General features: G+C 46.5%; 1 protein-coding gene across 1 annotated transcript in view; it reads left to right on the top strand.

Moving 5' to 3' along the window:
• LOC129711986 (hemicentin-1-like) overlaps window positions 1-27,843 on the top strand; it is a 238,407-nt gene that overhangs the window by 154,503 nt on the left and 56,061 nt on the right. Inside the window, exons 56-73 of the mRNA XM_055660084.1 lie at window positions 3,459-3,646; window positions 4,455-4,551; window positions 6,034-6,195; window positions 7,408-7,521; window positions 9,233-9,438; window positions 10,710-10,791; window positions 14,278-14,409; window positions 16,152-16,301; window positions 17,162-17,321; window positions 18,119-18,243; window positions 19,130-19,313; window positions 20,926-21,023; window positions 21,801-22,076; window positions 22,993-23,183; window positions 24,342-24,423; window positions 25,300-25,436; window positions 26,368-26,509; window positions 27,635-27,779. Of these exons, the coding sequence (XP_055516059.1) occupies window positions 3,459-3,646; window positions 4,455-4,551; window positions 6,034-6,195; window positions 7,408-7,521; window positions 9,233-9,438; window positions 10,710-10,791; window positions 14,278-14,409; window positions 16,152-16,301; window positions 17,162-17,321; window positions 18,119-18,243; window positions 19,130-19,313; window positions 20,926-21,023; window positions 21,801-22,076; window positions 22,993-23,183; window positions 24,342-24,423; window positions 25,300-25,436; window positions 26,368-26,509; window positions 27,635-27,779 (2,671 nt within the window). The remainder of the gene's footprint in view (window positions 1-3,458; window positions 3,647-4,454; window positions 4,552-6,033; window positions 6,196-7,407; window positions 7,522-9,232; window positions 9,439-10,709; window positions 10,792-14,277; window positions 14,410-16,151; window positions 16,302-17,161; window positions 17,322-18,118; window positions 18,244-19,129; window positions 19,314-20,925; window positions 21,024-21,800; window positions 22,077-22,992; window positions 23,184-24,341; window positions 24,424-25,299; window positions 25,437-26,367; window positions 26,510-27,634; window positions 27,780-27,843) is intronic.

The raw sequence follows: 27,843 nt of genomic DNA on the forward strand, positions 1-27,843 counted from the left end.
AGTACAGGAAGAACTCAGTGGGTCAGGCAGCATCTGTGGAGGGAATGGACAGACAATGACCTTTTTCCTGACTTTATCCGACCTTTCCCTTCAGTACTCTCCTTACCAAAAGATGTTGTGCAGTGAATGTCAAAGTAATTCACTGGCTAATGCAGGAGCCTAGATAGTTATTTATCTCCCTATCTGGCATATCTTGAAGACGTTGATGCTGACAGGAAAGATTACTGTGGATATTTGGTGTGAGTTTTTGAGGGATTTGCTGCTGGTGATCAGTCTCTGAATATCTTCAGGGACATCGAGAGTCAGGAACATTTCATCAATATATTTATGCTAAATCCACTCACAACCAGGAGGTATGCCACTGAACGTAGTATGTTTAAACTGAAAGGTGTTGAAAATATTCTTAAACACAAATTATTTGCAGGGCTGTTTAAATCTGCGGACCATGGAGTTGGGAAACGGCTTTGGAGCAGCGGGAAGTGTAACACTGCCACCAACGGGAACATGGGTGACATTGTTCTCCAGCTCTGCTGAAGCCATTGGCATTTAATTTCAGAAATCAAGAGTTGAGAGTGTTTAATAGTCAGGCACTGGGAATGGAACAATGAAATTCTTACTTGCTGCAGCTCAATTAATGCAATAACATAACAAATAATTATACAATAATCAATAATACAAGAAATCATCAGTTATATTAGGTAACCAGACCACAAACTGAAGTATGTATTACAACCTATAAAAAGTCCACGGTGGTTTAATGCTGAGGTTGGGTTAGGGTTATGTAGACTTTACAGATACAGCGTGGAAACAGGCCCTTCGACCGACCAATTCCGTGCTGACCAGCAGTACAGTGGCGGACTGGGTCTAAAAATATTGGTTGCCAAGAGACAAAGGGGGCCCACTTGATCAGGGGCCCACTTGATATAGGGGGCCCACTTCATCAGGGGCCCACTTGCCATCGGGCAAGCTGACACCCTGGCCAGTCCACCACTGACCCCGTACACTAACACTAGCCTCCACTCTGGGGACAATTTGCAATTTTACCAAAATCAATTAACCTACAAGCCTGTATGTCTGTTGAGTGTGGGAGGAAACCAGAGATCCAGGAGAAAGCCCACGAGATCACAGAGAGAACGTACAAAGTCTGTACAGACAGCGCCCTTAGTCAGGATGGAGCCCGGGTCTCTGGTGCTGTCAGGCAGCAACTCTAACCGCTGCTTCCCTATGTTGCGTTAGTGTTGTGCAGAGTGGTTCAAAAGCCTGACGGTTGCCGGGAAAAAGCTAATCTTACACCTGGAGGGCACAATTCTCAGGCTCCAGTACTGTCTTCCTTATGGTAGTACTGTAGCAGGATGAGAGCGTGGCCAGGGTGGTGTAGGTCTTTGATGACTTTAGCTACCCTTTTGAGATTGATCCCTTCGATGGTGGAGAAGTCAGTTCCTACGTTGGACCGGGCAATATCCTCAATCTCCTGTATTTTCCTTCATTCAAGTTACTGAACCGGGCTGTGATGCAAGCAGTCAGTGCTCCTCACCTGTAGACCTGTAGAAGTTCAATTGATCATTTGACTGGAAATGTAATACTGCAGTTGTACAGGGTCTTGGTGAGACCACACCTGGAGTATTGCGTACAGTTTTGGTCTCCTAATCTGAGGAAAGACATTCTTGCCATAGAGGGAGTGCAGAGAAGGTTAACCAGACTGATTCCTGGGATGTCAGGGCTTTCATATGAAGAAAGACTGGATAGACTTGGCTTGTACTCGCTAGAATTTAGAAGATTGAGGGGGGATCTTATAGAAACTTACAAAATTCTTAAGGGGTTGGACAGGATAGATGCAGGAAGATTGTTCCCGATGTTGGGGAAGTCCAGAACAAGGGGGTCACAGTATAAGGATAAGGGGGAAATATTTTAGGACCGAGATGAGAAAAACAAATTTCACACAGAGAGTGGTGAATCTCTGGAATTCTCTGCCACAGAAGGTAGTTGAGGCCAGTTCATTGGCCATACTTAAGAGGGAGTTAGATGTGGCCCTTGTGGCTAAAGGGATCAGGGGGTATGGAGAGAAGGCAGGTACAGGATACTGAGTTGGATGATCAGCCATGATCATATTAAATGGCGGTGCAGGCTCGAAGGGCCGAATGGCCTACCCCTGCACCTATTTTCTATGTTTCTATGTACATATGGAGCCACGTTGCATGTTTTAGCCATTTTAGCAGATTCATACCCCCTCCTCTGTTGCGCCACCACGCCTCCAGTTTGGCAACTTGCGATTGCAGCTGACCAAAGCAAATTTGAGCAAAATGTGCTCAGCTGAAAATTTGTTCTTGATCAGTCATACATATGGCTTTCACTGGAGCCGGGAACCCTGACCAACTGCTCATTTACTCCACGAAGACTGGCTGGTGTTTGAAGCAGTTGGCTGAAGCACCAGCCTCCAAAAGACAATGCAGCCTCTTGAATAAAATCAGCAGGCAGGTTGTGTTCAATTGATGATTATCCTCTGGGTAGGCAGTGCTTATGTGCACATTATCTCCTCTACTACCCTAGCATCTGACAGTAAACCTGAGCTGTTCAGATGATCCAGCTCTGGGCCCCATCAGAGTTACTACAGTTTGTTTATGGCTGAATTACTGGAGTCCCACAAATGCCCTGTCAGTGAAAATCATATTGGATCATAATTGGATCAGTGCAGCATAACTACAGTCATCTGCTAGCCCAATGTTTGCATATCGTGATAGTTCGGCATCTGGCTTCCTGGTCTCCCTTTCATCTCTCCGCACTCCGTTCCTATGTTCAAGTTAAACCCATTCCCAGGCTTCCTTTAAGCTCAAGACCCAACTTTCCCAACTTGAATTGAATTGAAAATATAGCATTCCCAGCGGGCCCACGCTGTCCATCAATCACTTGGTCACTTTAGTTCTATCTCATCCCACTGTCTCATCCATTCCTGATACGCGAGGGGGCCAATGTACTGACAAACCCGCACGTCTTTGGGGTGTGGGAGGAATCCAGAGCACCCAGAGAAAACCCACACGGTCACAGGGAGAATGTGCAAACGCCACACAGACAGCACCCAAGGTTAGGAATTTACCTGGGCCTCTGGCACTGAGAGGTAGCAGCTCTACCATCTGTGCCACTGTGCCATCTCATAAACTGCCTCGATTCATTGGAGAATTTATTACGCAGCTGTGTAACACTGAGAAAGACATGAATGACTAATGTATTGGTGTATGAATAGGAATAATGTCCAGTAGTCCAGATTATCCACCCTCTGGCATAACCAAAGTCTCCCGGGTGCCGACTAAATTGAGTTTTACTAAATTTCAGGCCAAATATAATTGTTTCATTCCACGTGGTTTCCTAATGAATCCCAACCATTCCTAGTTACAAGAATGAAATATTATTATTTGTGACCTGTCTGTTGTAAATCAGTAACCAGCTCCTCTCACCCTGTCCAGTCCCTCCCACCATTCCTGCAGGAGGCGAGGGGTTTGGAGAGGAGATTACACTGACTGTCAACGCAACAATCCAACTGCGTTGTATGGCAGTTGGGAGCCCGGAACCTTCCATTACCTGGCTGAGAGACGGGCAGCCCATCACTACAGATCGGAGGCATCAACGTCTCGACGGTGGCAAAATCCTCCAGGTGAGACCTCTGGAGATCAGACGAATAATTGCATTGTATAATCATTTCATTGAGATATAATTACTTTCGGAAAACCAAGTCTGAAGAAGGGTCCCCACCAGAAACGTCGCCTGTACTTTCCGTCCACAGATGCTGCCTGAGTTCCTCCAGCACTTTCGTGTTTTAGGGGGGGCTCAAGATTCCAGCATCTGCAGTTCCTTGTGTCTCCTGGGAAGGATGGACGTTGAGGGACAGTTTTCCCAAGCTGGAGGAACTAGAATGATGGGTGCAATAGGATGAAGCGATATATGTTGGGACATCTAATACCAGCAGGACATGTACGATATGATATGATATACAACTTGAGTTATCCCAGCAGGGAAATCGATCTGCCAACAGTCATAAAAACACAAAATACGTGAAACATGAAATGAAAGTGACGAGTGGAAAGGATTGGGCATGTGCAAACATTGTGAGGGGGGGGGGGGGGGGGGGGAGGAAAGTCAGTCTCACTCTATCCCACTGCAGAAGGGGGAGGAGTTGTACAGTTTGATAGCCACAGGTAAGAAGGTTGTCCTGTGGTGTTCTGTCCTGCATCTTGGTGGAACCATGTATCAGGGTGTCTGGTGCCGTGAGCAGGCAGCTCCGCCAGCTGTGCCACTGCGGTATAGGATTTGGTACAAGTTAGCAGAAGCCTTACTGAATGGCAGGGCACATTAGAAAGGTTGTAGAGCTTGGTCCTGTTCTCACAATGAATGCACCTGCTGGGATCAGCTCTCACAATGTCTTCCGATTGACCGACCCGTTGCGTTTGATTCTTCTTCTGCAGATTCACTCGGTGCAGTTATCTGACACAGGTGACCATATTTGCATTGCAGAAAACCCAACGGGATCTACAGAGAGACGTTTCAGTCTCCGCATTCAAGGTAATGGCCTTTGCTTTTTGAAAACCTGCCTTAGACTTTAGAGATACAGTGTGGAAACAGGCCCTTTGGCCACCGAGTCCGTGGCGACCAGCCTGTACGTTAGTACTATCCTACACACTAGGGACAATTTACAGAAGCCAATTAACCTACAAACCTATGTGTCTTTGGAGTGTGGGAGGAAACCAGGGCACCCAGAGAAAACCCACGCAGTCACAGGGAGAAGAAGCTTGACAGCTCTCACAATGTTGAGACCGTGAGTCTTTAGTGATGGTGGAGGGGCCATACTATCAGTATCAGGAACATAACAGACCCTGTGCTTTTCACATAGGAAACCATCCTAAAATATATTTCTGCAGCACAGGAAAGACCTGGACCCAATGCCAATGTGATGAAGTTTAGGGAGTGTATTTAATTTACTAATATTTAATCAAACGTATCAATTTAGGGAATTGGGTCTTCGCATTACAATGCACTAGTCCAAGATGTATAGAGCATCTGTGAAAAGCTTTTCATTTATGAGATATGTTTCACCATTAGTTTTTTCATCTCGACTTCCTTCCTGACATTCTTAATTTTATTAATAGCATGCCAGTGGTAGTTCCACTGAGCTTCCTTCATCTTTATCAGGAGCATGACTTTTCACCAGGATCTTACCTGGGCTTGTGGGCTTGACTTATAGGGAGAGGTTAGATAGAGTGGAACTTATTCTTTGGGGCACAGGAGGCTGTGGTGTGACCTTATTGATGTACACAAGATAACGTGAACGCTCGCAGTATTTCTCCCAGTGTAGAGGACTCCAAAATTAAGAGGTCATAGGCTTAAGATGAAAGGGGATTTAAAAGAGATCTCATCAAGGGGCAACTTTTTCACTCAGAGAGTAGCCCATATCTGGAAGAGCTACCAGAGAAAGCTATAGAAGTGGATTCAATTGAGCTTTTGAAAAGGCATTTGGACAGATAAATGGATGGGAATGGTTTGGAGAGCAGCCAGATGCAGCCAAATGGGATTAGCTCAGTATGCATTCTTGTCAAGATGCATGGACAAGATGTGTTGAATGGCCTGTTCTCATATTGTACAGGTCTATGACACAATCTAAGATGCAAACACACAGTAATGACTCATAAGATATATTCCAGTAATTTATCTACTCTCTACCTACATCTGTGTCATGAAATCATAATATTAATAAAGGCAAATAAATTTGATGCATATTTGTTGTGGGTTAATATTTACCCTTTTGAACAAATCATTTCATCAATGAAGGTAGTACATTCTGATCGCGTTGATCCTGTGGAATGTTGGAGGCTGGTGGTGCCGGGACCAGGCAGCCCTGATTCACATCTTGCTTCTCTCTGTGTAGAAAGGAACTGAGCCTGCGTGAAGAAGGGTGTCGAGCCGAAACGTCACCTATTCCTTTTCTCCAGAGATGCTGTTGGACCCGCCGAGTTACTCCAGCTTTCTGTGTCTATCTTCTCTCTGCAGTGCCTCCAGCAGTTCTCGGCCCCAATCCTGAGAGTGTGAAGGTTGTGGTGAACAATCCCGTTCGGTTGACATGTGAATCCCGGGCAGTTCCTGCAGCAGACGTGACGTGGCATAGAAACGGAGTTCTACTGCAGTTCAGCGCTGACATCCTCTTTCTCCCAGGTGACAAGAAAAGCCAGAGTGGGCATGGGCGGAGCAGGCCGCCCTTTCACCTCTCACAAGTTCACAAGTTATACTGTAGGAGTAGATTTAGGCCATTTGGCCCATCGAATCTACTCCGTCATTCAATCATGGCTGATCTCAGCCTCCTCCTCTCATGTTCCTGCCTTCTCCCCATAACCCTTGGCACCCGTTCCAATCAAGAATTTGACTATCTCTGCCTTAAAAATATCCACTGACTTGGCCTCCTACAGCCCTCTGTGGCAAATAATTCCACAGATTAACTACCCTTTCTCCTCACCTCCTTTCTAAAAGAGCGCCCTCTAAATCTGAGGCTACGGCCTCTGGTCCTGGGCTCTCCCACCAGTGGAAACATTCTTTCCACATCCAAGTCAAGCCGAGTAATTTGGAGCAGGCTATCCATAGCCCCCCCCTTCTCCAATTCATGATGTCACTGGAGAAAGGTCCTGACCTGAAATGTCTGTCTATTCCTCCACCGATGCTGTATTTAGGGAGATTCCAGCTTCCGATTTTGATTTTTAATGTTAATAAAATCACGAGGGTAATAGATAGGGTGAATGCACAGTCTTGTTCTCAGGGTAGAGCCATTTAACATTAGAGGGCCTAGCAGGGAACTGTACACAGCATTGTGCCTCAGGAAGATGCTACATGTTTGTTCTGACGAGACATAGTTTTAAATGAAAAGCCTACATGACTTGCACAAATATCGTTTTTAAAAGCAAACAAAGTGATAACAGGATGCATTCTCTTGAATATGGAAACCTGGAATTCCCCTGTAAGCACATCAGAGGAAGATCCAAAGACTGAATCTCAATCACAAATGGCTCTTGATTAAGTTTAGTTTAAATGTAAAGACACAGCATGGAAGTATGTCCTTTGGCCCACCGGGTCCACATCACCCTTCGATTACCCGATCACACTATTCTATCTTATCCCACTTTCTCATCCACTCCCTGCACGTTAGGGACAATTTACAGAGGCCAATTAACCTACAAACCTGCACGTCGTTGGGAAGTGGGAGGAAACTGAAGCACGTGGTCACAGGGAGAACGTACAAACCCAACACAGATTAACCCAAGGAGCAAACCACTGTTTCTACAACTTAGCAGAACAGATTATTTTGTGTTTATTTTAGTTGTCTCTTTGGACAACAGTAGATTGTTCTTTGATCATTTCTTCCCATCTCCATTCCAGGTGACCATGTCCTTCAGATTCCCAGAGCAAGGACGGAGCACAGCGGCAAATACACCTGTGTTGCTACCAACGCAGCCGGCAGTGATGAGAAGCACATCCACCTCCACGTGAACAGTAAGTTCCATCGCCCACATGTATGTGGGGAGTAGATGCTTCACAGGACACGTAGAGACCAGCCACTGAAAGAATAGCACTAATGGCATCCATAAACACCATCTACACTCTAAATTGGGCCCATCCCAGTCATAGCCCCAGTGAAGCTCTCTGACAGACAAGATGAATGAATGAGTGAGTAAATGCATGAATGAGTGAGTGAATGAATGATGAGTGAGTGAGTGAGTGATTGAATGAGTGAATGTGAGTGAATGAGTGAGTGAGTGAATGAATGAGTGAGTGATGATTGAATGATTGGATGAGTGAGTGAGTGAATGCATTCAGTGAGTGAGTGGATGAATGAATGTATGAATGGATGAATGAATGAGTGAATGATTGAGTGATGATGAGTGAGTGAGTGAATGAATGAGTGAGTGAATGAGTGAGTGAACGAGTGAATGAACGAGTGAATGAATGAGTGAGTGAACGAGTGAGTGAACGAGTGAGTGAACGAGTGAGTGAACGAGTGAGTGAACGAGTGAGTGAATGAGTGAGTGAACGAGTGAGTGAACGAGTGAGTGAACGAGTGAGTGAATGAGTGAGTGAGTGAATGAGTGAGTGAGTGAATGAATGAGTGAATGAGTGAATGAGTGAGTGAGTGAATGAGTGAGTGAGTGAGTGAGTGAATGAGTGAGTGAGTGAGTGAGTGAATGAGTGAATGAGTGAATGAATGAGTGAGTGAATGAATGAATGAGTGAGTGAGTGAGTGAATGATACTTTATTATCACCAGTGTCATGTCATGGTGAGATTCTTTGTTTTGCATACACAAGAATGCAATGAGTCGCCACATATGGGGCATTGACAAAGTTACAAATTATTCCATGGTGGAGAGACACCACATCACAACTGATGATCAATGGGTTGAGTATGATTATCCTCCAGGTGAGTTCTTACTATGGGCTTTGTGATGGCTGGAGAGGCCGATCCTGCAGTCGCGGACTTTATGTCCGTTCAGGTGGACGCCCATGCGTGCCGACTTTTACCGTGGGGAGGGAGACTGGTGCAGGGACAGCCACCACACTGTCCTGGACAGAGACAAACCCGGGTCTACCGGCATGGACTCCACCGCGGTTGGGAGTCGCTCCGAGCTGCAGCTTTCTCAGCCATTGTGGTGCTCCACCCACTAGCCTGCCACCACCCTGCTCTGCCTGTTTCAACGTTGAGCTCTTCTTCTTGGACCACGCTTTGTCAGGGCCACCCCCCCCTCGACCTGCCCACCAAGGCCATAGATCCTGCCAGGAGCACAGCTCCAGAGGGTTTCGCTCTCGGGATCTCAGGCACACATAGGTTTCCGCAACGTCAAAGTGGAGACGCTCGGCGAAGGGTACATCAGCCTAATAACCCGATTTAGTATTTAGACCGTAGAGATACAGCACCATCAAGTACGTCTTTCGAATGTGGGAGGAAACCAGAGCACCTGGAGAAAACCCACGCAGTTACCGGGAGAATGGACAAACTCTGTACAGACAGCACCTGTGGTCAGGATCAAGGCAGCAACTCTACCACTGCGCCACCGTGCCGCCCAGGTGTTCACAGTTAATCTTATGGATGGAGAAGAGAGAAGGGTAGATCTAAGCAAGATGCGGAAACTGCTTTGGATGCAACCGTTTACACTCACAGATGGTATATTAATTTTTAGTCGTAATGTCTTCTAAATTTTCTGCTTCAAAGCCCCGCCCACCATCAAACAAGATGGCGATCGATACTCGGACACCATCACAGTGCGTGTTGGGGAAAACGTCGCTCTCAGATGTGAGTCCGATGCTACCATTCCAGTTCCTACCATCGTGTGGTACCTGAATGACCACCAGCTGCCCTTTGGAGATGTCTCTCGCATCCGCCCCGAGGGCCAGACACTCCACATTGAGGATGTTCAGGTAATCACCATGTTCGGTATTTCAAACATGAACTATTTGCCTAGGCCTACCAGATCTCCTGGTTGCTAAACACTTTAACTCCCCCTCCCATTCCCACAGAGCTTTCCGTCCTGGGCCTCCTCAGAGTGAGGCCCAAAACAAATTGGTGGAACAGCACCTCATCATTTGTTTGGGCCGATTACAACCCAGTGGTATGAATATTTATTTATCTCAAATCAAGTGACCCTTGCTTTCCCATTCTCTCTCTCCGTCCTCCCCCATCCTGGTTTTCTGACCAGATTCATTGTCCTGATGAAATATTACTGATTGTAAGCCTCCTTGTCACCTTACCCCTTGATCACCTTTTCACACCTTACCCTTCCATTTCTCTATGTCTCCCTCTCCCCTGACTCCGAGTCTGAAGAAGGGTCTCGACCCGAAACGTCACCCATTCCTTCTGAAGAAGGGTCTCGACCCGAAATGTCACCTGTCCCTTCTGAAGAAGGGTTTCGGCCCGAAACGTTGCCTATTTCCTTCGCTCCATAGATGCTGCCTCACCATCTTAGTTTCTCCAGCACTTTTGTCTACCTTCGATTTTCCAGCATCTGCAGTTCCTTCTTGAACACCCATTCCTTCCCTCCAGAGATGCTGCCTGTCCCGCTGAGTTACTCCAGTATTTTGTAACTATTTAATCGTTATTTGTTTACATGGATTCATGATAGTTAGCATGGACATAGTCAGAGAGCTGTACTGCACCTAAACAGGCCCTCCGGCCCACCTTAACTCTGTCCAAAACCCTATTCAAAGTCAATTAGTATTATCATTTGCGGGTAATGTCACCTCACATTTGAACTCGGTTGAACATAATTATAAATAGAACAGGTAGTTGAGGCAGGTACAATAACATTTAAAAGACATTTGGGCAGGGACATGGATCGGAAAGGTTTAGAAGGATATGGGCCAAACCATGGGCAAATGGGATTAGCTTAGATGGGGCATCTTGATCAGCCATGGACGGGTTGGGCTGAAAAACCGGTTTCCGTGCTGTCTGACGTTATGTTGCTTTTCTGGTGTCCCATCTCACAGACTCTTGGAATTAATTTTAGAAGACTGAGTACAATGTACTGACATGACTATTTACCCCATTTTTCTGTTTATAAGTTTCTGATTAATTTTTTGGCACTTGCGTTTCTGAATTATTTTTGTGACTGAATTTTCCTCTTACTCTTTCAAGCTCCATATATACAAGAGCTACACATCCTTCGGCTAATTTTGGCTTCATCTGGTTTCAGGTCACGGATTCTGGGCAATACACATGTAAAGTCACAAACTTGGCAGGACATGTGAAAAGGACCTTCAGGTTGAATGTTCACGGTAAGGCCAGGGTGCGTGTGGAGTATCAAGTACTTGTATAATCTGTGTGTTGGAAGGAACTGCAGATGCTGGTTTGAAACTGAAGATCGACACAAAATGCTGGAGTAACTGTGACAGACAATAGAACAGGTGCAGGAGTGCCATTGGTTTGAAATATGATCATGGCTGATCATCCACAAAATGCTTCTGGACCCTCTGATCCCCTCACAAGGGCCACATCTAACTCCCTCTTAAATATAGACTGGCCTCAACTACCCTCTGTGGCAGAGAGTTCCAGGCCACTCTCTGTTGGCCTCATTCGAGCCTTAAGCACCGTCCATTCAATGTGCATCTATGGCTGATCATCCCCCCAATCAGACTAGAGAGCATCTGTCATCTCTGGAGAGAAGGAATGGGTGATGTTTCGGGTCAAGAGCCTTCCTCAGACTGAGAGTCAGGGGAGGGGGAGGGGGGTTAGGGTTTACAGTCTATGTTTGGGTCTACAGTCCCTGTCTATGCTTGATCTGTGTATTGGACTTAAATATCTGTAATCAATCTTTTAGGTTGCTTCATCAGAATAATGAACACTGAGAAGAATAGGAACCACATCAAGGTGGATTTTTGAAGCAGACAAAGACCCAAATTATTTATTTATTGTTGCATCCTTCCAGTTAGGACATTGGTATCCCAACTTACAAGTTGGGGTGTAGGCAAACCCCACTAAGTAAGAGTGTAATGGAGTTTGAGCTGATAAAATGGACCAATTCAGTTCTCTTTCCTGGTCCTGGCAAGCTTAAATGTCCATGCATTCAAATATGGATGAAGCCTCGAAACATTGAAAAGTCCCCCATCCGGCTCATCCGTTCTATTCTTTCATTTAGTACAAGTGAGACTGATGCTTTATCTCAATACCATGTTCCTGCTCTCCCTGAAATGTTGGATGCCTTCTCTGTGTCAACATCATCTGCTGGACTGTGACACGAACCATGTATCTAAGTGCATATCGGGGCTCTGTGAGGTCCAGGAAGTGAATTGGCCAGAGCTGAGAAAGGATGTGTTTAAGAAGGAACTGCAGATGCTGGAAAATCGAAGTTACACAAAAATGCTGGAGAAGCTCAGCGGGTGCAGCAGCATCTATGGAGCGAAGGAAATAGGCAACGTTTCGGGACGAAACGTTGCCTATTTCCTTCGCTCCATAGATGCTGCTGCACCCGCTGAGCTTCTCCAGCATTTTTGTGTACCTGAGAAAGGATGTCCTCGGTGTTCTCCCACTGGGTTGAGACACCTACTCGCTGGTGGAAAGGGTGAAGATGGTTTCTTTCTCCACTCCGTGGGCAGTCAAGGTGTTTTTTTTTCAAGTTAAAGCTTCCCCATCTCTGGAACTGTTTTCCGTCTGTTGCTGAAGACCCGACCAAATGTATCTGTGCAACCTACCAAGAGTCTGGATCTTGAACCTGAGCAATCCACATCCTATCATGGTCCACATTAGTCTGCAGCCTTGCCGTTCTCTCTTCCTTCTTATAGAAACATAGAAACATTGAAAATAGGTGTAGGAGTAGCCCATTCGGCCCTTGGAGCCTGCAATGCCATTCAATATAATCATGGCTGATCATCCAACTCAGTATCCTGTACCTGCCTTCTGTCCATACCCCCTGATCCCTTTAGCTACAAGGGCCACATCTAACTCCCTCTTAAATGTGGCCAATGAACTGGCCTCAATTACATTCTGTGGCAGAGAATGCTATAAGGAAGGACCATTGAAGTATAAGATTCCTCAAATCCTAAAACACAGCAAAGCATCTGCCCTGTCCTCACCCTCCTGAAACCACCTATGACCTATGACCACCACACCCTCTCACCATCATCCATGTTGGTTGGCGTCTCCATGTTAGTTGGCATCTTGGATCACAGATTATTCCTTTGTTGGGAAAGTGGAAGTGGGCATTCTTCTTCCAAACACTGCCTGAAGGTGCAGTGATGTAGTTTGGGATAGGGTATCAGTCCCTCACATCCCTCCTCCATTGGGTAACTGGCTGATGTAGCTGGCTACTTTTACAACAGACAGACACGGCCAAACTTGTTGAGGTGCTCTTAACTTTACCTCATGACTGATACCATCATTCAAATCAAACAAGTTCGCTTATTATAAGCTGCCTATTATAAGCCTGAAGAAGGGTTTCGGCCCGAAACGTTGCCTATTTCCTTCGCTCCATAGATGCTGCCGCACCCGCTGAGTTTCTCCAGCAATTTTGTCTACCTTCGATTTTCCAGCATCTGCAGTTCCTTTTTGAACATGGCTTATTATAAACAATTTTAATTGTTTGTCTAATTTCATAGAAACATAGAAAATCGCTGAGGCATTCGGCCCTTTCCAGCCAGCACCGCCATTTAATATGATCATGGCTGATCATCCAAAATCAGTACCCTGTTCCTGCTTTTTCCCATATCTCTTGATTCCGTTAGCCCTGAGAGGCATATCTAACTGCCTCTTGAAAACATCCAGTGAATTGGCCTCCACTGCCTTCTGTGGCAGAAAGTTCTTTAAAAGTCTTGTTGCTTTGTTTAGTATGGCTGTATGGTGAATCAAATTTCACTGTAACCTTAATTGGTACATGTGACAATAAAATACCTTTGAACCTTGAACCTAGCTAATAGATTCTAATCCAAGCAGCGTTCTCGTAAACCTTTTCTGCTTCCTCTCCAAAGCCTCCACACGCTTCCTTTTGAAAAGCCAATCGAGTTTTATGAAAAGGAACAATGCAGAGATCCACCACAGGAAGGATGTGGAGGCTTTGGAGAGGGTAAAGAAAAGGTTTACCAGAATGCTGCTTGGATTAGAAGGTATTCGCTATCAAGAGAAATTGGATAAATCTGGATTATTTTCTCTGGAGTGTCAGAGGCCTGATAGAAGTATATACAGCTATATGAGAGGCATAGAGAGGGTGACAATGTCAAAGACTAGAGGGCATAATTTGAGGGTGAAAGGGGAACATTTTAAAGGAGATGCATGGGGCAAGTTTTTTACACAGAGATTGGTGGGTGCCTGGAACGTGCTGCCAGGGTTGGTGGTGGAGGCGGGTACGAAGTGGCGTTTAAGAGGCTTTTAAATAGGCAGGGAATGGAGGGATATGGATCACATGCAGGCAGAGGAGATTAGTATAACATGTTGGCATCATGTTCAGCATGGACGTTGCGGGCCGAATGGCCTGTACCTGTGCTGTACAGTATTATGTTTTGTGTGTCATTTGACATTAATTCCCTTGTTTGGGTGAAGGTGTTACACATGGCATGGAACACAGGACGTGCGGCGCTCCAGAGGGAACGTTTCTTGTCTGTCCCTGTGCTGTAATGTCCTCTGTTCCAAAGATTTACAATAGCAACAAATTGCCAAGCAAACGTTGAACAGGGCAAAAGTTAAAAAGAAGCATCAAATGGTTGGCTTCTGATTTGATGGGAATTACTGACGTTATTGCTCATCAGTCTATCCATTCTTCTCTCTTGTTTCAGCCCCGCCAACGTTTGAAGAGCCTCAGCATGAAGTGGTCGTTCAGGTCGCTGGCAGTGCCCTGGTCCTCTCCTGCCACGCCACGGGGGTCCCGCCACCTACCATCACCTGGCAGAAAGATGGGCAATCAATAGGTAGGACTGAGCAGAATACCTGTCAGAGGCAAAGACGTACGTACAATCATGGTCTATCCTGAAAGCTGGCAGGAGTCAGTGAAATGCCTTTTGAAGTTTGAAATACAGGAGGCAAGTTAACCAACTTGGGGCACAGCTGGTTCCACAAGCAACACCGAGACAATGCCCAAAAAACGATGTTGACAGAAATACTCCAAAATATTTGAGTTATAAATCTTGTCAGGAACATGGGGATAGTGCAGTACCAGTGGCTCAGCTGGTAGAGCTGCTGCCTCCCAGCGCCAGAGACCCAAATTGGATCCTGACGTCGGGTGCTGTCTGTGTGGAGCTTGCACATACTCCCTGTGATTGCTCTGGTTTTCTCCCACATTCAAAAGACGTGCGGGTTTGTAGGTTAACTGGCCTCTGTGAAATTCTCCCTAGTGCGTAGGGAGTGGATGAGAAAGTGGAATGAAATAGAAGCAGTGTGAACAAATGATTGATGGTTGGCGTGGAGTCGGTTGGCTGAAGGGCTTGTGTCCGTGCTGTACAGAAACATAGAAAAATAGAAAATAGTTGCAGGATTGGGCCATTTGGCCCTTCGAGCCAGCACCCCCGTTCAATATGATCTTGGCTGATCATCCGAAATCAGTACCTTGTTCCTGCCTTCTCCCCACATCCCTTGATTCCGTTAGCCCTAAGAGCTAAATCTAACTCTCTCTTGAATACATCCAGTGAATTGGCCTCCACTGCCTTCTGTGGCAGAGAATTCCACAGATTCACAACTCTCTGGGTGAAGAAGTCTTTCTTCATTTCGGTCCTAAATGGCCTACCCCTTATTCATAAACATTGACCCCTGGTTCTGGAAACTAATCTTATCTCTAAACTAAACTAAAGGAAATCATGGGCTTGGGGTAAAAAGAGGAGCATGCGACTATTTGGAGGGTCGATAAATGAGCCTGGACAGGCACAGTGGGCCGTGTGGCCCACTGCTCATGGATCTCATGAAGTTTAGGGTTAACATGAGGGGGAACTTCTTTCGTCAGAGAGTGGTGGCTGTGTGGAATGAGCTTCTGGACAGGCATTTAAAAATAAAGTGGGCTGTTATGGTCTGAGCCACTAGGGGAGATTATGTGTTCGGCGGACTAGAAGGGTCGAGATGGCCTGTTTCCGTGCTGTAATTGTTATATGGTTATATGATCTGTTGGATCATGGGATATAGGAGTAGAATTACGACATTTGGCCCCTCTAGCCTGCTCTGCCATTCGATCATGGCTGATCTATTTTACCCTCTCAACCCCATTCTCCTGCCTTCTCCCCAGAACCTTTGATGCCCTTACGAATCAAGATTCTTGTTTATACCCTTACGCTCTTTGATGCCCTCACTAATCAAAGTATTTGTTTATTTTATGCCCTGATCAAAGTACTAGTTTACGCCCTTTGACACCCTTAGCGATTTTTTTTCGGCGACTGCCGGCATCATTGACTGACGTATCAGATCACCGAAAAAGTCACGTCGCGTGACGCGGTGGTGACGCGCCAGGACGCAGCGTGATGACGTATTGACGCACGGTGTTTTTTCATGTGTTGCAACATTTTTTTTAGTCGCCGCTGGATTTTGAAATGTTCAAAATCTTTTGGCGACCCTGATATGACAGGCCCTTTACTAACCAAGGTGCTACAAAGTAATGGAGTACGTGTTCCAGTTGACTCTGCTGTGTTTCCAGTTCCTTTCCCTCACGGTGCTGTAACCATTTTGACAGAGAGCAGCAACAGACTGGACTGGCACATCCTGCCCAGCGGCACCAGCCTGCAGACGGACCAACTACAGCCTGCCCAGGGTGGGAACTACACCTGCCTGGCGAGGAATGGCGAGGGTGAGACCCGCCGACATTACACCCTCATCGTCCAAGGTAAGGCACCTATACTCATTCACACCAAATAGGAAGCTCTCCAGAGCCAGGGCAGGTTTTTAATGATGGGCTCCTCTAAACAGTTAAAAAGTAGACCTTCCATTTTTTTTAAAACTTTTAATATTACAAAAGATTTCCGAAGTTTAATATTAATGAAATGTATTAGGTAAGAGTAGGCGGTCAGGCCTTTAAGCAACTGATAGGATGACGATTGGCCATAGACACCAACAGCAAGAAACGATATGCCGACCAGCACCATTCTGACTCCAAAAATAAGCACTATCCAACTGTGCTGAGAAGGCTGGTAGCCATGTTGGTAAAGGATGACCTGCATTTATGTAGCACCTTTCATAACCTCCAGATGCCCCAAGCTGCTTTACAATCAACCACGTATTATTGTAATGTGGGAGACGTAGCAAGAGGTGCGTGCAGTGTAAGGTCCCGCAATTAGCAACGTTACTGATGACCACTGAGTAATAAATAAAGAGTGAACCCTCCCACCTTGTGTGAAGTGCAGCTGTATTTTTACTTGTGATTGCCCTGGCATGCAGGCCTGGGTTTTCTCCTGAGGTCTCTGGTGTGGGGCATGTGCACACAGTAGCACAGATCCAGGGGTGAGAGAGCTGCCCACTCAGGATGGGACTCGATGGGCCGAAGGGCCCAATTCTGCTCCTGTGTCCTTTGGCCTTATGGACTGAGCCCAATGTGATGTCTGTCATTCATTGTCCAAAACCAGTTCGTGGATGAGGAGCCCAACATATTAAGTGAACATGAAAGTCTCCTGCAAGATGATGTAACAAGGCATCCAAACGTCATCCAGAAGACTGAAACTGTTGCTTATTTATTTTCCTCCCGACCAGTGTCACCGAGTATCCTCGGCTCGGATGTGCCCAGTGAGTATGATGCCCTGGTGAATGAAGATGTGAATTTGGAATGTGTGGCTTTGGGGGAACCAAAACCTGCCCTAAGATGGTTGAAGGACAGTAAACCATTGGAAACACTTGGACAAATACACATTGAGTGAGTGAGCGTTTTATTTTTTGTAATGAATGCTGAAAGGCATTGTCAGGATGTAACTGGATATCCCGTTGATTGGTTTTGTTTTACAAATCTTACTTTGAAAAACAATCCCTTTTTTGATATTGAACATAGATAACTCCACTGGACTTGTGGGCTTGAAGTATAAAGGGAGGATGGACATATTGGGACCTATTTCTTTGGAGCGTAGGAGGCTGAGGGGTGACCTTGTTGAGTTGTACAGTTGCAGAATCACAGGTTGAAACTCAATCACAGAGTGCTCTTGGTTAAAGTTAGTTTAAGTTTTAAAGGCACAGCATAGAAAGAGGCCCTTCGGCCCATCAAGTCAACGCGGACCATTGATCACCCATTCACATGAGTACTATGTTGTCCCACTTTCCCATCCACTTCCGACATGTTAGGGCAATTTACAGTGGCCAATTAGTCAGCATCCGGCGCATCTTTGGGATGTGGCCGCAAACTTGAGCCACCCGGAGGAAACCCAGACAGGTAGCACCCGAGGTCAGGATCGAACCTGGGTCTCTGGCGCTGTGAGGCAGCGGCTCTCGACCTGCTGCGCCACTGTGCAAAGGGATTGCAAAGAGAAAGCACAAAACTCACAGCTGTCGGGAAATGTTGATTGCCTTTTTATGTTGATCCCTCTACAAATTGCCCATATTTTTGATCTGATTGAGCTGTTCCACATTGCCTTTAAAATGTCTGTGAAATTAATGAGGAGTGTAGACTGCTGATGCTATGCGGTAAAAGTGCTCTCTTTCTCTCCCTCTCCCTCTCCGTAGGCTGTCCTCAGATGGAAGTTCCTTGCATATAAGGGGAGCCTTGACCTCAGATGCAGGAAGATACACTTGTGTGGCGCAGAATCCTGCTGGCGAGGAAGCAAAATTGTTTATACTCAACGTGATGGGCAAGTGAAATAATCAAATATCTGTGCTAAACATTACTACTTCAAACGTAGGTAACTGCAGGCTCGAAGGGCCGAATGGCCTACTCCTGCACCTATTTTCTATGTAGACCATAGAAAAGTACAGCACAGGAACGGGCCCTTCAGGCCACAATGCTGGTGCCGAACATGATGCCAAATTAAACTGAACTTGTCTGTCTGTACATGATCCACATCCCTCCATTCCCTGCACTTCCATGTGCCTATCCAAAAGCCTGTCGTTCGTATCTGCCTCCACCACCATCCCTGACAGTTCCAGGCATCACCACTCTCTGTGTAAAAAAACTTAGCCCTCCCACCTCCATTAAATTTTCCCTCTCTCACCTTATAGCTGTGCCCTCTAGTGTCGGACATTTCCACCCTTGGAAAAAAGTTCCAACTCTCGACCCTATCTATGCCTTTTATCATTTTATATTCCTCTGCCAAGTCTTTGATGTTCATGAGAAAACAATCCAAGTCTTTCCAACCCCCTCTCCCTGTAGCTGAAACCCTCTAAACCAGGCAGCATTCTGGTAAACCTCCTCAGCACCCTGTCCAAAGCCTTCACATTTTTCCTGCAAAGGGGCACAATACTCCAAATGCAGCCTAACTAATGTCCAATAGAGCTGTATTGTGACTTTCTGACGCTTATAATTCAATGCCCCTAGCAATGAAGGCAAACATCTTTATCTGCCTGTGGCTGGAGATGAAACAAAGGTGCTCATCAAGGCCTCCCCCCGCAATCTCCACTCTTGCCTCCCACAAGGGCCTGTCCCACTTGCCGATTTTTTCGGCAAATGCCGGCGTCATATCAGTGTTGCCAAAAGATACTCCTCCCTGATTGTGAGTCTGTTTCCCTCTCTGCCCGCAGTGCCCCCGAACATCAGCGGCATCCCCGGCCTTCCCGAGATGGTCGCGGCCGTGCCCAATGCGGTGGTGACGCTGGAATGTCGAGCCGCTGGCGTCCCTCCCCCGCGGCTCAGCTGGCTGAAGGATGGCCTTCCCCTGCCAATCTCCTCCCGCATCAGGCTGCAGTCTTCTGCACGGATCCTGAGGTAAAGGTGCTGTCGACCCAGTGGGAGCCGCACTCCCCCAAACACTCCTCAGCGCTATGCTCTGCTTTGAGTTCTTTTTCGCGGTTCGTACGTTCCAGCAGCAGAATGTGGCCGTTCGGCCCATCAAGTCTACTCCGCAATTCAATCATGGCTGATCTATCTTTCCCTCTCAGCCCCTTCTCCTGCCTTCTCCCCATTACTCCTGACACATCCTATTCAAGAATCTGTTCATCTCCGCCTTAAAAATACCCATTGACTTGGCCTCCACAGCCGTCTGTGGCAGTGAATTCCACAGATTCACCACCCTCTGGGTCATCTCATGCCCAGCAAAGCTTCATCTGGTCAGCCGTGTCTTCCATAAAGACCTTTCTATTCACAAAGACTGGTTTGACCAAGGGTCCCGACTCATAATATCATATGTCCATTCCTTCCACCGATGACCCAATGAGTTCCTCCAGTACTTTGTGCTTTCCACAAGATTCCAGCCTCTGCAGTTTCTTATATCACCTTTCTGGCCACTATAGCAATAGAAAGAAAGCTCTGAAAAACGGCAACAAAAGGTATGGAGCGTGGTTGTGTCCAATATTTCAGTTATAATAATTGTTGAATTCGGCAGAAATATACAGCATCTGTAAAAGACAATACAGTGGGGAAACCATTCATTTGGCCCCACTTGTGCATGGTGATGAAAACGCCCTATCCAACCGAGTCCCATTTGCCTGCATTTGGTTCATATCCCTCTAAACCTACCCTATTCTTGTACTTGTCCCAATGTCTTTTAAATGTTGTTATAGTGCCCGCCCCAACTAACTCCTCTGGCACCTCGTTCCACCCGCTGTGTGAAAATGTTACCCCACGGGTTACTATTAAATCTTTCCCCTCTCACCTTAAACCTATGCCCTTTAGTTCTTCATTTTCCTTCCCTGGGAAAACCACAATGTAACCTAATGATCCAGGTTCCTCAGCGTGAAAATAACTGGTTCAATTTTATTGCAAATAACTACACCACCACTTTGCTACGAGTGTGCAGTACCAATTGCTTTCACCTCTGAGGTCAGTCGCTTTTCATCAGGACCAGATTATTTCATGGAATCGTTGAGCAGTGCAGCACTGAAACAGGCCCTTCGGCCCAACCTGTCCATGGTGATTGTGTTGGCCTAGTCCCATTTGCCTCCAAACCCATCATATCCGTATATCTGCCCTAATGTCATTTAAACTATTTTATTGTCACCACTTCTTAGCTTCTTCTGACAGCCCATTCTAGATATGGACCACCCTCTAAGTGGAAAAAGTTGACCCTGAAGTCTCTCTTTAATCTCTCCCCTCTCACCTTTAGCCTATGCCCTCTAGTTTTAGAACCCTCTACCCTGAGAAAAAGACTGTGTGTTTTCACTTTATCCATACTTGTCCTCGCATGGCCTTGTAATCCTCAATATGGTCAAAGGGACAACGTACTAGCCTATTCCACCTCTCCCTATAACTCAAGTCTGCAAGCCCAGGTGACATCCTGCTGAATCTCTTCTGCACCCTCTCCCCACAGATTCTGTTCTGAGTCTGTGGTCATCTGCTCTTGGTACGAGACATTGTTTCTTGTTTCTCTCTTTGCGCCCAGGATCGCGGAGGTGCAGGTCTCTGACGCGGGAAGCTACACGTGTGTGGCGGGGAGTCAGGCAGGTGTGGCAGAGCGACATTACCACCTGCGCATTCAAGGTGTGTCTTTGACTTTTGCACCAAAGCTTTGTGAAGAATATGAGACCATTTCATGTCCAGGCTTGATTTATTAACATTCTTCCACCTCACCTTGTCTGAGCCTCCCAGTTTAATGGACTGTTTCTCCGAGTAAAATAGGATGCTTGGGAGTTACACACTCCCAAGTCTCTGCCCAGCCTCTCCCAAGACCGGAGGTCATGATTGCAAGGCGCCAGATAGCTTGCAGTCTTAGTTTGCCCCATCCCAGCTAGTTGAGCCAATTTCTTGCCCCCATGTCAATGAACAGGCCCCATCTGCACAAGTCCCACCTGCCTGCATTTGGCCCATACCCCTCTAAACCTATCATATCTGTCTAAATGTTTTGTTAAACATTGTGATAACACTTGCCTCAACTGACTCCTCCGGCAGCTCGTTCCATATACCTACCACCCTTTGTTGTCCCTCAAGTTCCTATTAAATTTTTCCCCCCCTCTACCTCAAAATCTTTCTCCCCTCATCATGTCTCTTAACCCCCTAAACTTTGATATCCAATCTTGCTTTTGTGTGATTCCAGACTCATCCATGTGGCCAGACAGAGGGGTGTTGGGTTGGAGAGCTAGGGATGGACTATAAATTCTGGCCGTAGTATGAATATCCTGTGGTAAAGTTGGACAACAAATGTCAAAATCAAAGAGCCAGATTGGCCCCAACATGTTAATCAGTGTTGATGTTTTGTGGCAGGCTTTAATGGATTATCTTCTAATACCAAATGTTCTTCCTTCTTCCCATTCAACCAAGTCCCACCAAGAATTGAAAACTCCAGAGATAGGGAGGAGGTTCTGGTCATCCAAGGAACCTCTGTCACTCTCACCTGCGAGGCCAGTGGCTTCCCACCCCCTCTGTTCTCGTGGTTGAAGGATGGCGAGCTGCTGGTCCTCAATGAGCTGGTGACGGAGAGCCACGGGATGAGGCTGGAGCTGCCGGCAGTCAGCCTGGATGACTCGGGCTGGTACTCCTGCATTGCCACCAATGAGGTCGGCAAGGCTACCAGACACTTCAGCCTGGTGGTCATGGGTGAGTGACCTGAATGCTTGGATTTGTGAATGGGCACATCCTTAAACGGGAAATGCAATCAATGTTAGCAGTTGAACCATCCTAAAAGCCTCTTAAATGCCCCCATCTCTGCCTCCACCACCACCCAACAGAACGTTCCAGCCACCACCACCAAACCCATGACATTTCCTTTGAACTTTGTCCCTCTCAAGTTAAAGCCAGACCCTCTAACCCTTGACGTTTCCACTCTGGGGAAAAAGGTTCTGATTGTCTACCCTGTCTATGCCTCTCACAATTTAATATACTTCCATCAGGTCTCCCCTAAACCTCTGGCGTTCCAGAGAACAAAATCCAAGTTTGACCACCCTCTCCTTGTAGGTAACACCTTCTAATCCAGACATTATATTATTCATTATTATATATTAAACTGTGAGCTACTGAGTTTGTGGGTCTGTTAAGCTGCAGCAAGTACGAAGTGAATTGTTCCATTGACAATTAAACACTCTTGACTTTTAACTTGTGAACAGTGATAAATAATGTAGGTTGCTATTGTACTTACATTTAAGAATTATAGGTGGGTAAACATGGTAACTCATGTTCAGCTGTTTAGTTTAGAGATACAGCGGGGAAACAGGCCCTTCGGCCCACCGAGTCCGCACCGACCAGTGGTCCCCGCACGTTAACACCATCCTATACATACTAGGGACAATTGACACTTATACTAAGTCACTTAACCTACAAAACTGTACGTTGTTGGAGTGTGGGAGGAAACTGAAGATCTCGGAAAAAATCCCACGCGGTCACGCGGGGAGAACGTACAAAACTCCGTATAGACAGCATCCGTAGTCGGGATCGAACTCGGGGCTCCGGCGCTGTAAGGCAGCAACTCTACCGCTGCGCCACTGTGCCACCTCACGGTAACCATTTTTGTTTGTAGAGCCACCTCACATTTCTCGGTCAGAGACGACGCAGGAAGTATCCGTGGTTGTGAACAGTCCCCTGGAGCTGACGTGCATGGCAGTTGGAATCCCAGTTCCCGGAATAAGATGGCTGAGGGATGGGGCCCCTCTCAGTGGAATCGGCTTGGTGCTGAGCGATGGAAAGATCCTCCGGATAGATCGCGTGCAGGTCAATGATTCATACATCCATATCCCAGTTTTCACTTGCTGTCGTTTTTTCTTGCCTTCGATAGAAATACTTTGCGTGCCATTGACACCTTTTAGAGGTGAACATAATAGTCCAAGTGGAGACACAAGGAACTGCCGATGCTGGAATCTTCAACACAAAGTGTTGGAGGAACTCAGCGGGTCAGGCTGCATCCGTCAAAGGGCATGCTCCTAGTGCGGCCTCACCAACATCTTGCACAACTGTAACCCAAAGTCCCAACATCTAGACTCAATTCCCTCACCGATGAAGGCCAGTTGAAACATTAAAATATTATTTACTTCCTCTTTAAATATCCCCAATGATCTAGTTTCTTCTCTCTGGGTTAGAGAATTGTCGAGGTTCACCAGCCTCTGCAATAAGTAATTCCTGGACACCTTGTTTTTAAATGACTGCCCCCTAATCTCTGACGTATGTTCCTTTCTTTGAGATTGTGTCACTGGTGAAATCATCTCAACATCTCCCCCATCAATGCCGCCTTGGGCTAGATACTGCATCACACACTGCAGCGGGACACTGACAATGGATGGGTTGCTGTATTCCCCTCACCGTCCCCGATGTGCATACTTTTTTAGTTTAGTTTAGAGATACAGCATGGAATCAGGCCCTTTGGCCCATCAAGCCCACGCCAACCATCACCTGCTCACACTAGTTCTATCCCATTATCCTATTTTTGCATCCACTCCCTACACCGCTAGGAGCAATTGACGGAGGCCAATCAACTTCCAAACCCGCATGTCTTTGGGATGTGGGAGGAAACCGTAGCTCCCGGTGGAAACCCACGGGTCACAGGGAGAATGTGGAAACTTCACACAGAAAGCGCCTGAGGTCAGGATCGAACCGTGGTCTCTGATGCGGTGAGGCAGCGCGTCAACCAGCTGTGCCACTGTGCCACCTTCTTCTCACAAGCATTTTAACACGTGGTTTCCACTTGGAAAGAGAGAACGTGCACAGTGACCCAATCTGTTTTGGATGATCCAGCCTGATATAGGAAATGGGTTAATCTTGCATTTAGATGGACTCGGGCAGAAAGCATTAATGTGAGGTAAAGCGTCTAACGATGAATCCTGCTCTGTTAATAATGGGTCACTTTACTGATAACTACGGTGTGGTTCACTACAGGTAGAAGATGCAGGGCTTTACACATGTCTGGCTACAAGTCCTGCTGGGGAAGATCAGCAGCATCACCTGGTGAAGATACATGGTACGATTATCTGCTTTATTCCTCCACATGATTTTCTTCCAGTAAACAAACTCTGTCTCTCTCCACCCCAGTCTTCCAGATCACTGAAGGCTTCATCACCCTTCCAGCCCATTCCCACATCACATTCCACACAGCTTCTGCTCCTTGTCGCTTAACTTCCTGAATCTCTCAATATATGTCTTATACGCTGTGAACATTAATACTAAAACCAAACTTGTTAAATAGATAATTTCTAACTTTCTTTCTATTTAGAAAAGGGGTATTCTGTTTATCACTCTGTATGGAACAAGTAGAGACAATTTGTCCTGTTGTGCCTCATTTATCTTGATCTCATTCAATATATCCTCCGATCTTTTCACCCATTGTGTTCCATGCATATTTGATTAACTCAGTTTGTAAATATCCTTCAGATTCATCAGTCTGGAGCTTGCTTCCACTTTCTGCCTAGGAAGGAACTGCAGATGCTGGCTTACACCGAAGATAGACACAAAATGCCGGAGAAACTCAGTGGGACAGGCAGCATCTCTGGATAGTAGGAATGGGTGACATTCTGGATCGAGACCATGTCACCCATTCCTTCTATCCAGAGATGCTGCCTGTCCCACTGAGTTACTCCAGCATTTATTATTATTATTATTAACATTATACTTATGGGTGCCTTTCAAAGTCTCCCAAGGACGCCTTACAAAATTTAATAATTAGATTACAAAACATATAAGCAGAATAAAACAAAAAACTAAAAATAGTAGGGACAACACACAATTCAAATTTTGTGTCTATCTTCGTTGCACTTTCTGTGTTGCTTTCGTCTGCTTCTTGGTTACTGACTGATCGCCAACTCCGCCTTTCAGTTGTACTTCTGTCTCCCTGATACAGTTCCACCGAATGTCAGGGGATCCAGCGATCCCCGGCTGGTCACTCTGATGGCCGAGGAGCAGCTAACACTGGAGTGCACGTCTGAGGCTGTGCCACCTCCCACTGTCCAGTGGTTTAAGGATGACCTCCCGGTACAAGTGAGTGTCTTTGAGCGGCAGAACTTCATTGGATGCATGTGCCGTGTGTTAGGACATTGTCAATGTTTAGCGGTGTCAGTATTTATAAATCTGTTTGCTTTAAGATTCAAAGTTGAACTTGCTCTGAGCTCCAACCTGACCCTAAATCACAGAAACAGCCCAACGTAGTCATTGCCCGAGTAACTCCTCAGTGATGGGTGGTGCAGGATTACATTTTATATTGTTTAAAGAATGTGATTGTACTCACTTTGAACTGGACTGCGGTTGGTCACACAATTATTAGTTCAGTCAAAGAGCGTGGAAACAGGCTGTTTGGCTCAATTCGTCCATGCTGACCTAGATGCTCCATCTAAGCTAGACCCATTTGCCTGCGTTTGACCCATATCCCTCTAAACCTTTCTTGCCCCTGTACCTGTCCAAGTGTATTTTAAATGTTGCTATTGTACCTCCCTCAACTACTCCGTCTGACAGCTTGTACCACATAATCACCAACCTTTTGGTGAAAAAGTTGCCCCTCATGTTCCTATTAAATCCTCCCCTCCACACCTTTTAACCAAGCCCTTTAGTTCTTAATTCTCCTTCCCTGGTAAAAGACTGTACATTCACCACATCTATTCCCCTCACGATTTTATACACCTTTATAAGATCAACTATTAACCTCCTGTGCTGCAAGAAATAAAGTCCCAACTCTCCCATGAGTCCTCAAGTCCTGCAACATCCTTATAAATCCTCTCTACGCTCTTTCCATCTAATACCATCTTTTCTACACCAGGGTGATGCACAACAGTTTCTGGTAGGTTTAAATAGTACTGTGGAAGACACAAAACATCCCTGGAGAACATGAATCGCTGACATTTCGGTTCAGGACCCTTCTTTCTAAATAGGTTTTAGGTAAAGGCTGTGATTACAATATGAAATCTTTTGCTTTCAGGCTGGTTCTCATATTCAGCATGAGCCAGACAGCCAATACCTTGTGATCAGCCATGTTGACATCGCAGACACGGGCATGTACAGGTGTCACATCAGCAACATCGCAGGGGCAATGAGCCGTGTCTTCAACGTCATTGTTCAAGGTGAGCATGCAATTTCACAGATCCTTGCACTGGGAAGAAAGAGAAAGGCAACCTGAGTAGAACAAAATCCAGTGTAGTTTGGGTGCTGAGGCAGTGGTTAGGGTTGTGTGGAACAGTTCCAGAGCCTGATGGCTACCAGGGAAGATCCTGTCCTTAAGCCTGGAATCATGGTTTTCACCCTCCTGTGCCATCTTCCCGAAGGTAGCAGTGAAATGAGAGCGTGGGGGCTCTGATGATATTAGCTGCCTTCTTGAGGCAGTGATTCCTGTAGATCCCTGCGATTGTGGGGAAATCAGTATCCATGATGGACCAAGCGGACCAAGCGTCCGCTGCTCTAGATGTCAGCAGATCTATATCGGTGAGACCAAGCGGAGGTTGGGCGATCGTTTCGCCGAACACCTCCGCTCGGTCCGCAATAACCTAGCTGACCTCCCGGTGGCTCAGCACTTCAACTCCCCCTCCCACTCCGTCTCCGACCTCTCTGTCCTGGGTCTCCTCCATGGCCACAGCGAGCAGCGGAAATTGGAGGAACAGCACCTCATATTCCGTTTGGGGAGTCTGCACCCCGGGGGCATGAACATCGACTTCTCCCAATTCTGTTAGTCCTTGCTGTCTCCTCCCCTTCCTCAGCTCCCCTGCTGTCTCCTCCCACCCTCCAGCCTTCCGGCTACTCCTCCTTTTCCCTTTCTTGTCCCCACCCACCCCCACCCCTGATCAGTCTGAAGAAGGGTTTCGGCCCGAAACGTTGCCTATTTCCTTCGCTCCATAGATGCTGCTGCACCCGCTGAGTTTATCCAGCTTTTCTGTGTGTAACCATGGACCAAGCAATGTCCACCACTTTCTCCAGCCTCCTTCATTCTTTGATTGAGTGTTTCCTTGCCTTGTGCTTGCCACACTTGTTTTGTGACACTGCTGCCCTGAACGTCTCGATATTTCACACTGAACAGCAAGATAATTCCACTCTTGTAATAATCGCTGTACTAAGCTAAATATCCCTAGATGATTGTAAACTGGTTTAAGAATTGATTGAACTCATAACTCTGTTTTGTGTCTCTGCTGTCTTATTTGTTATTGTACCTTTCCATCTCCTGGTTTATTTACTTGGTACTTTTGCCTGCTTTTCAGTTACTCCAACCGTTAAATCCGGGTCCCCGACCCTCGCTATCTTCATCAACCAGCCTGCTCTGCTGGAATGTGAGGTCCATGGCTATCCAAAACCAACGGTCACTTGGAGAAAGGATGGCAGTTTACTGAGCCCAGAGAACCCTAGGTACAAACGAATGGCCAGAACAGTCAGAGCTTGAGGGAAACAATCCAATCCTCCTCAAGAGGGG

This window comes from Leucoraja erinacea, chromosome 31 (assembly GCF_028641065.1).
Source record: "Leucoraja erinacea ecotype New England chromosome 31, Leri_hhj_1, whole genome shotgun sequence".
Lineage (NCBI taxonomy): Eukaryota > Metazoa > Chordata > Chondrichthyes > Rajiformes > Rajidae > Leucoraja > Leucoraja erinaceus.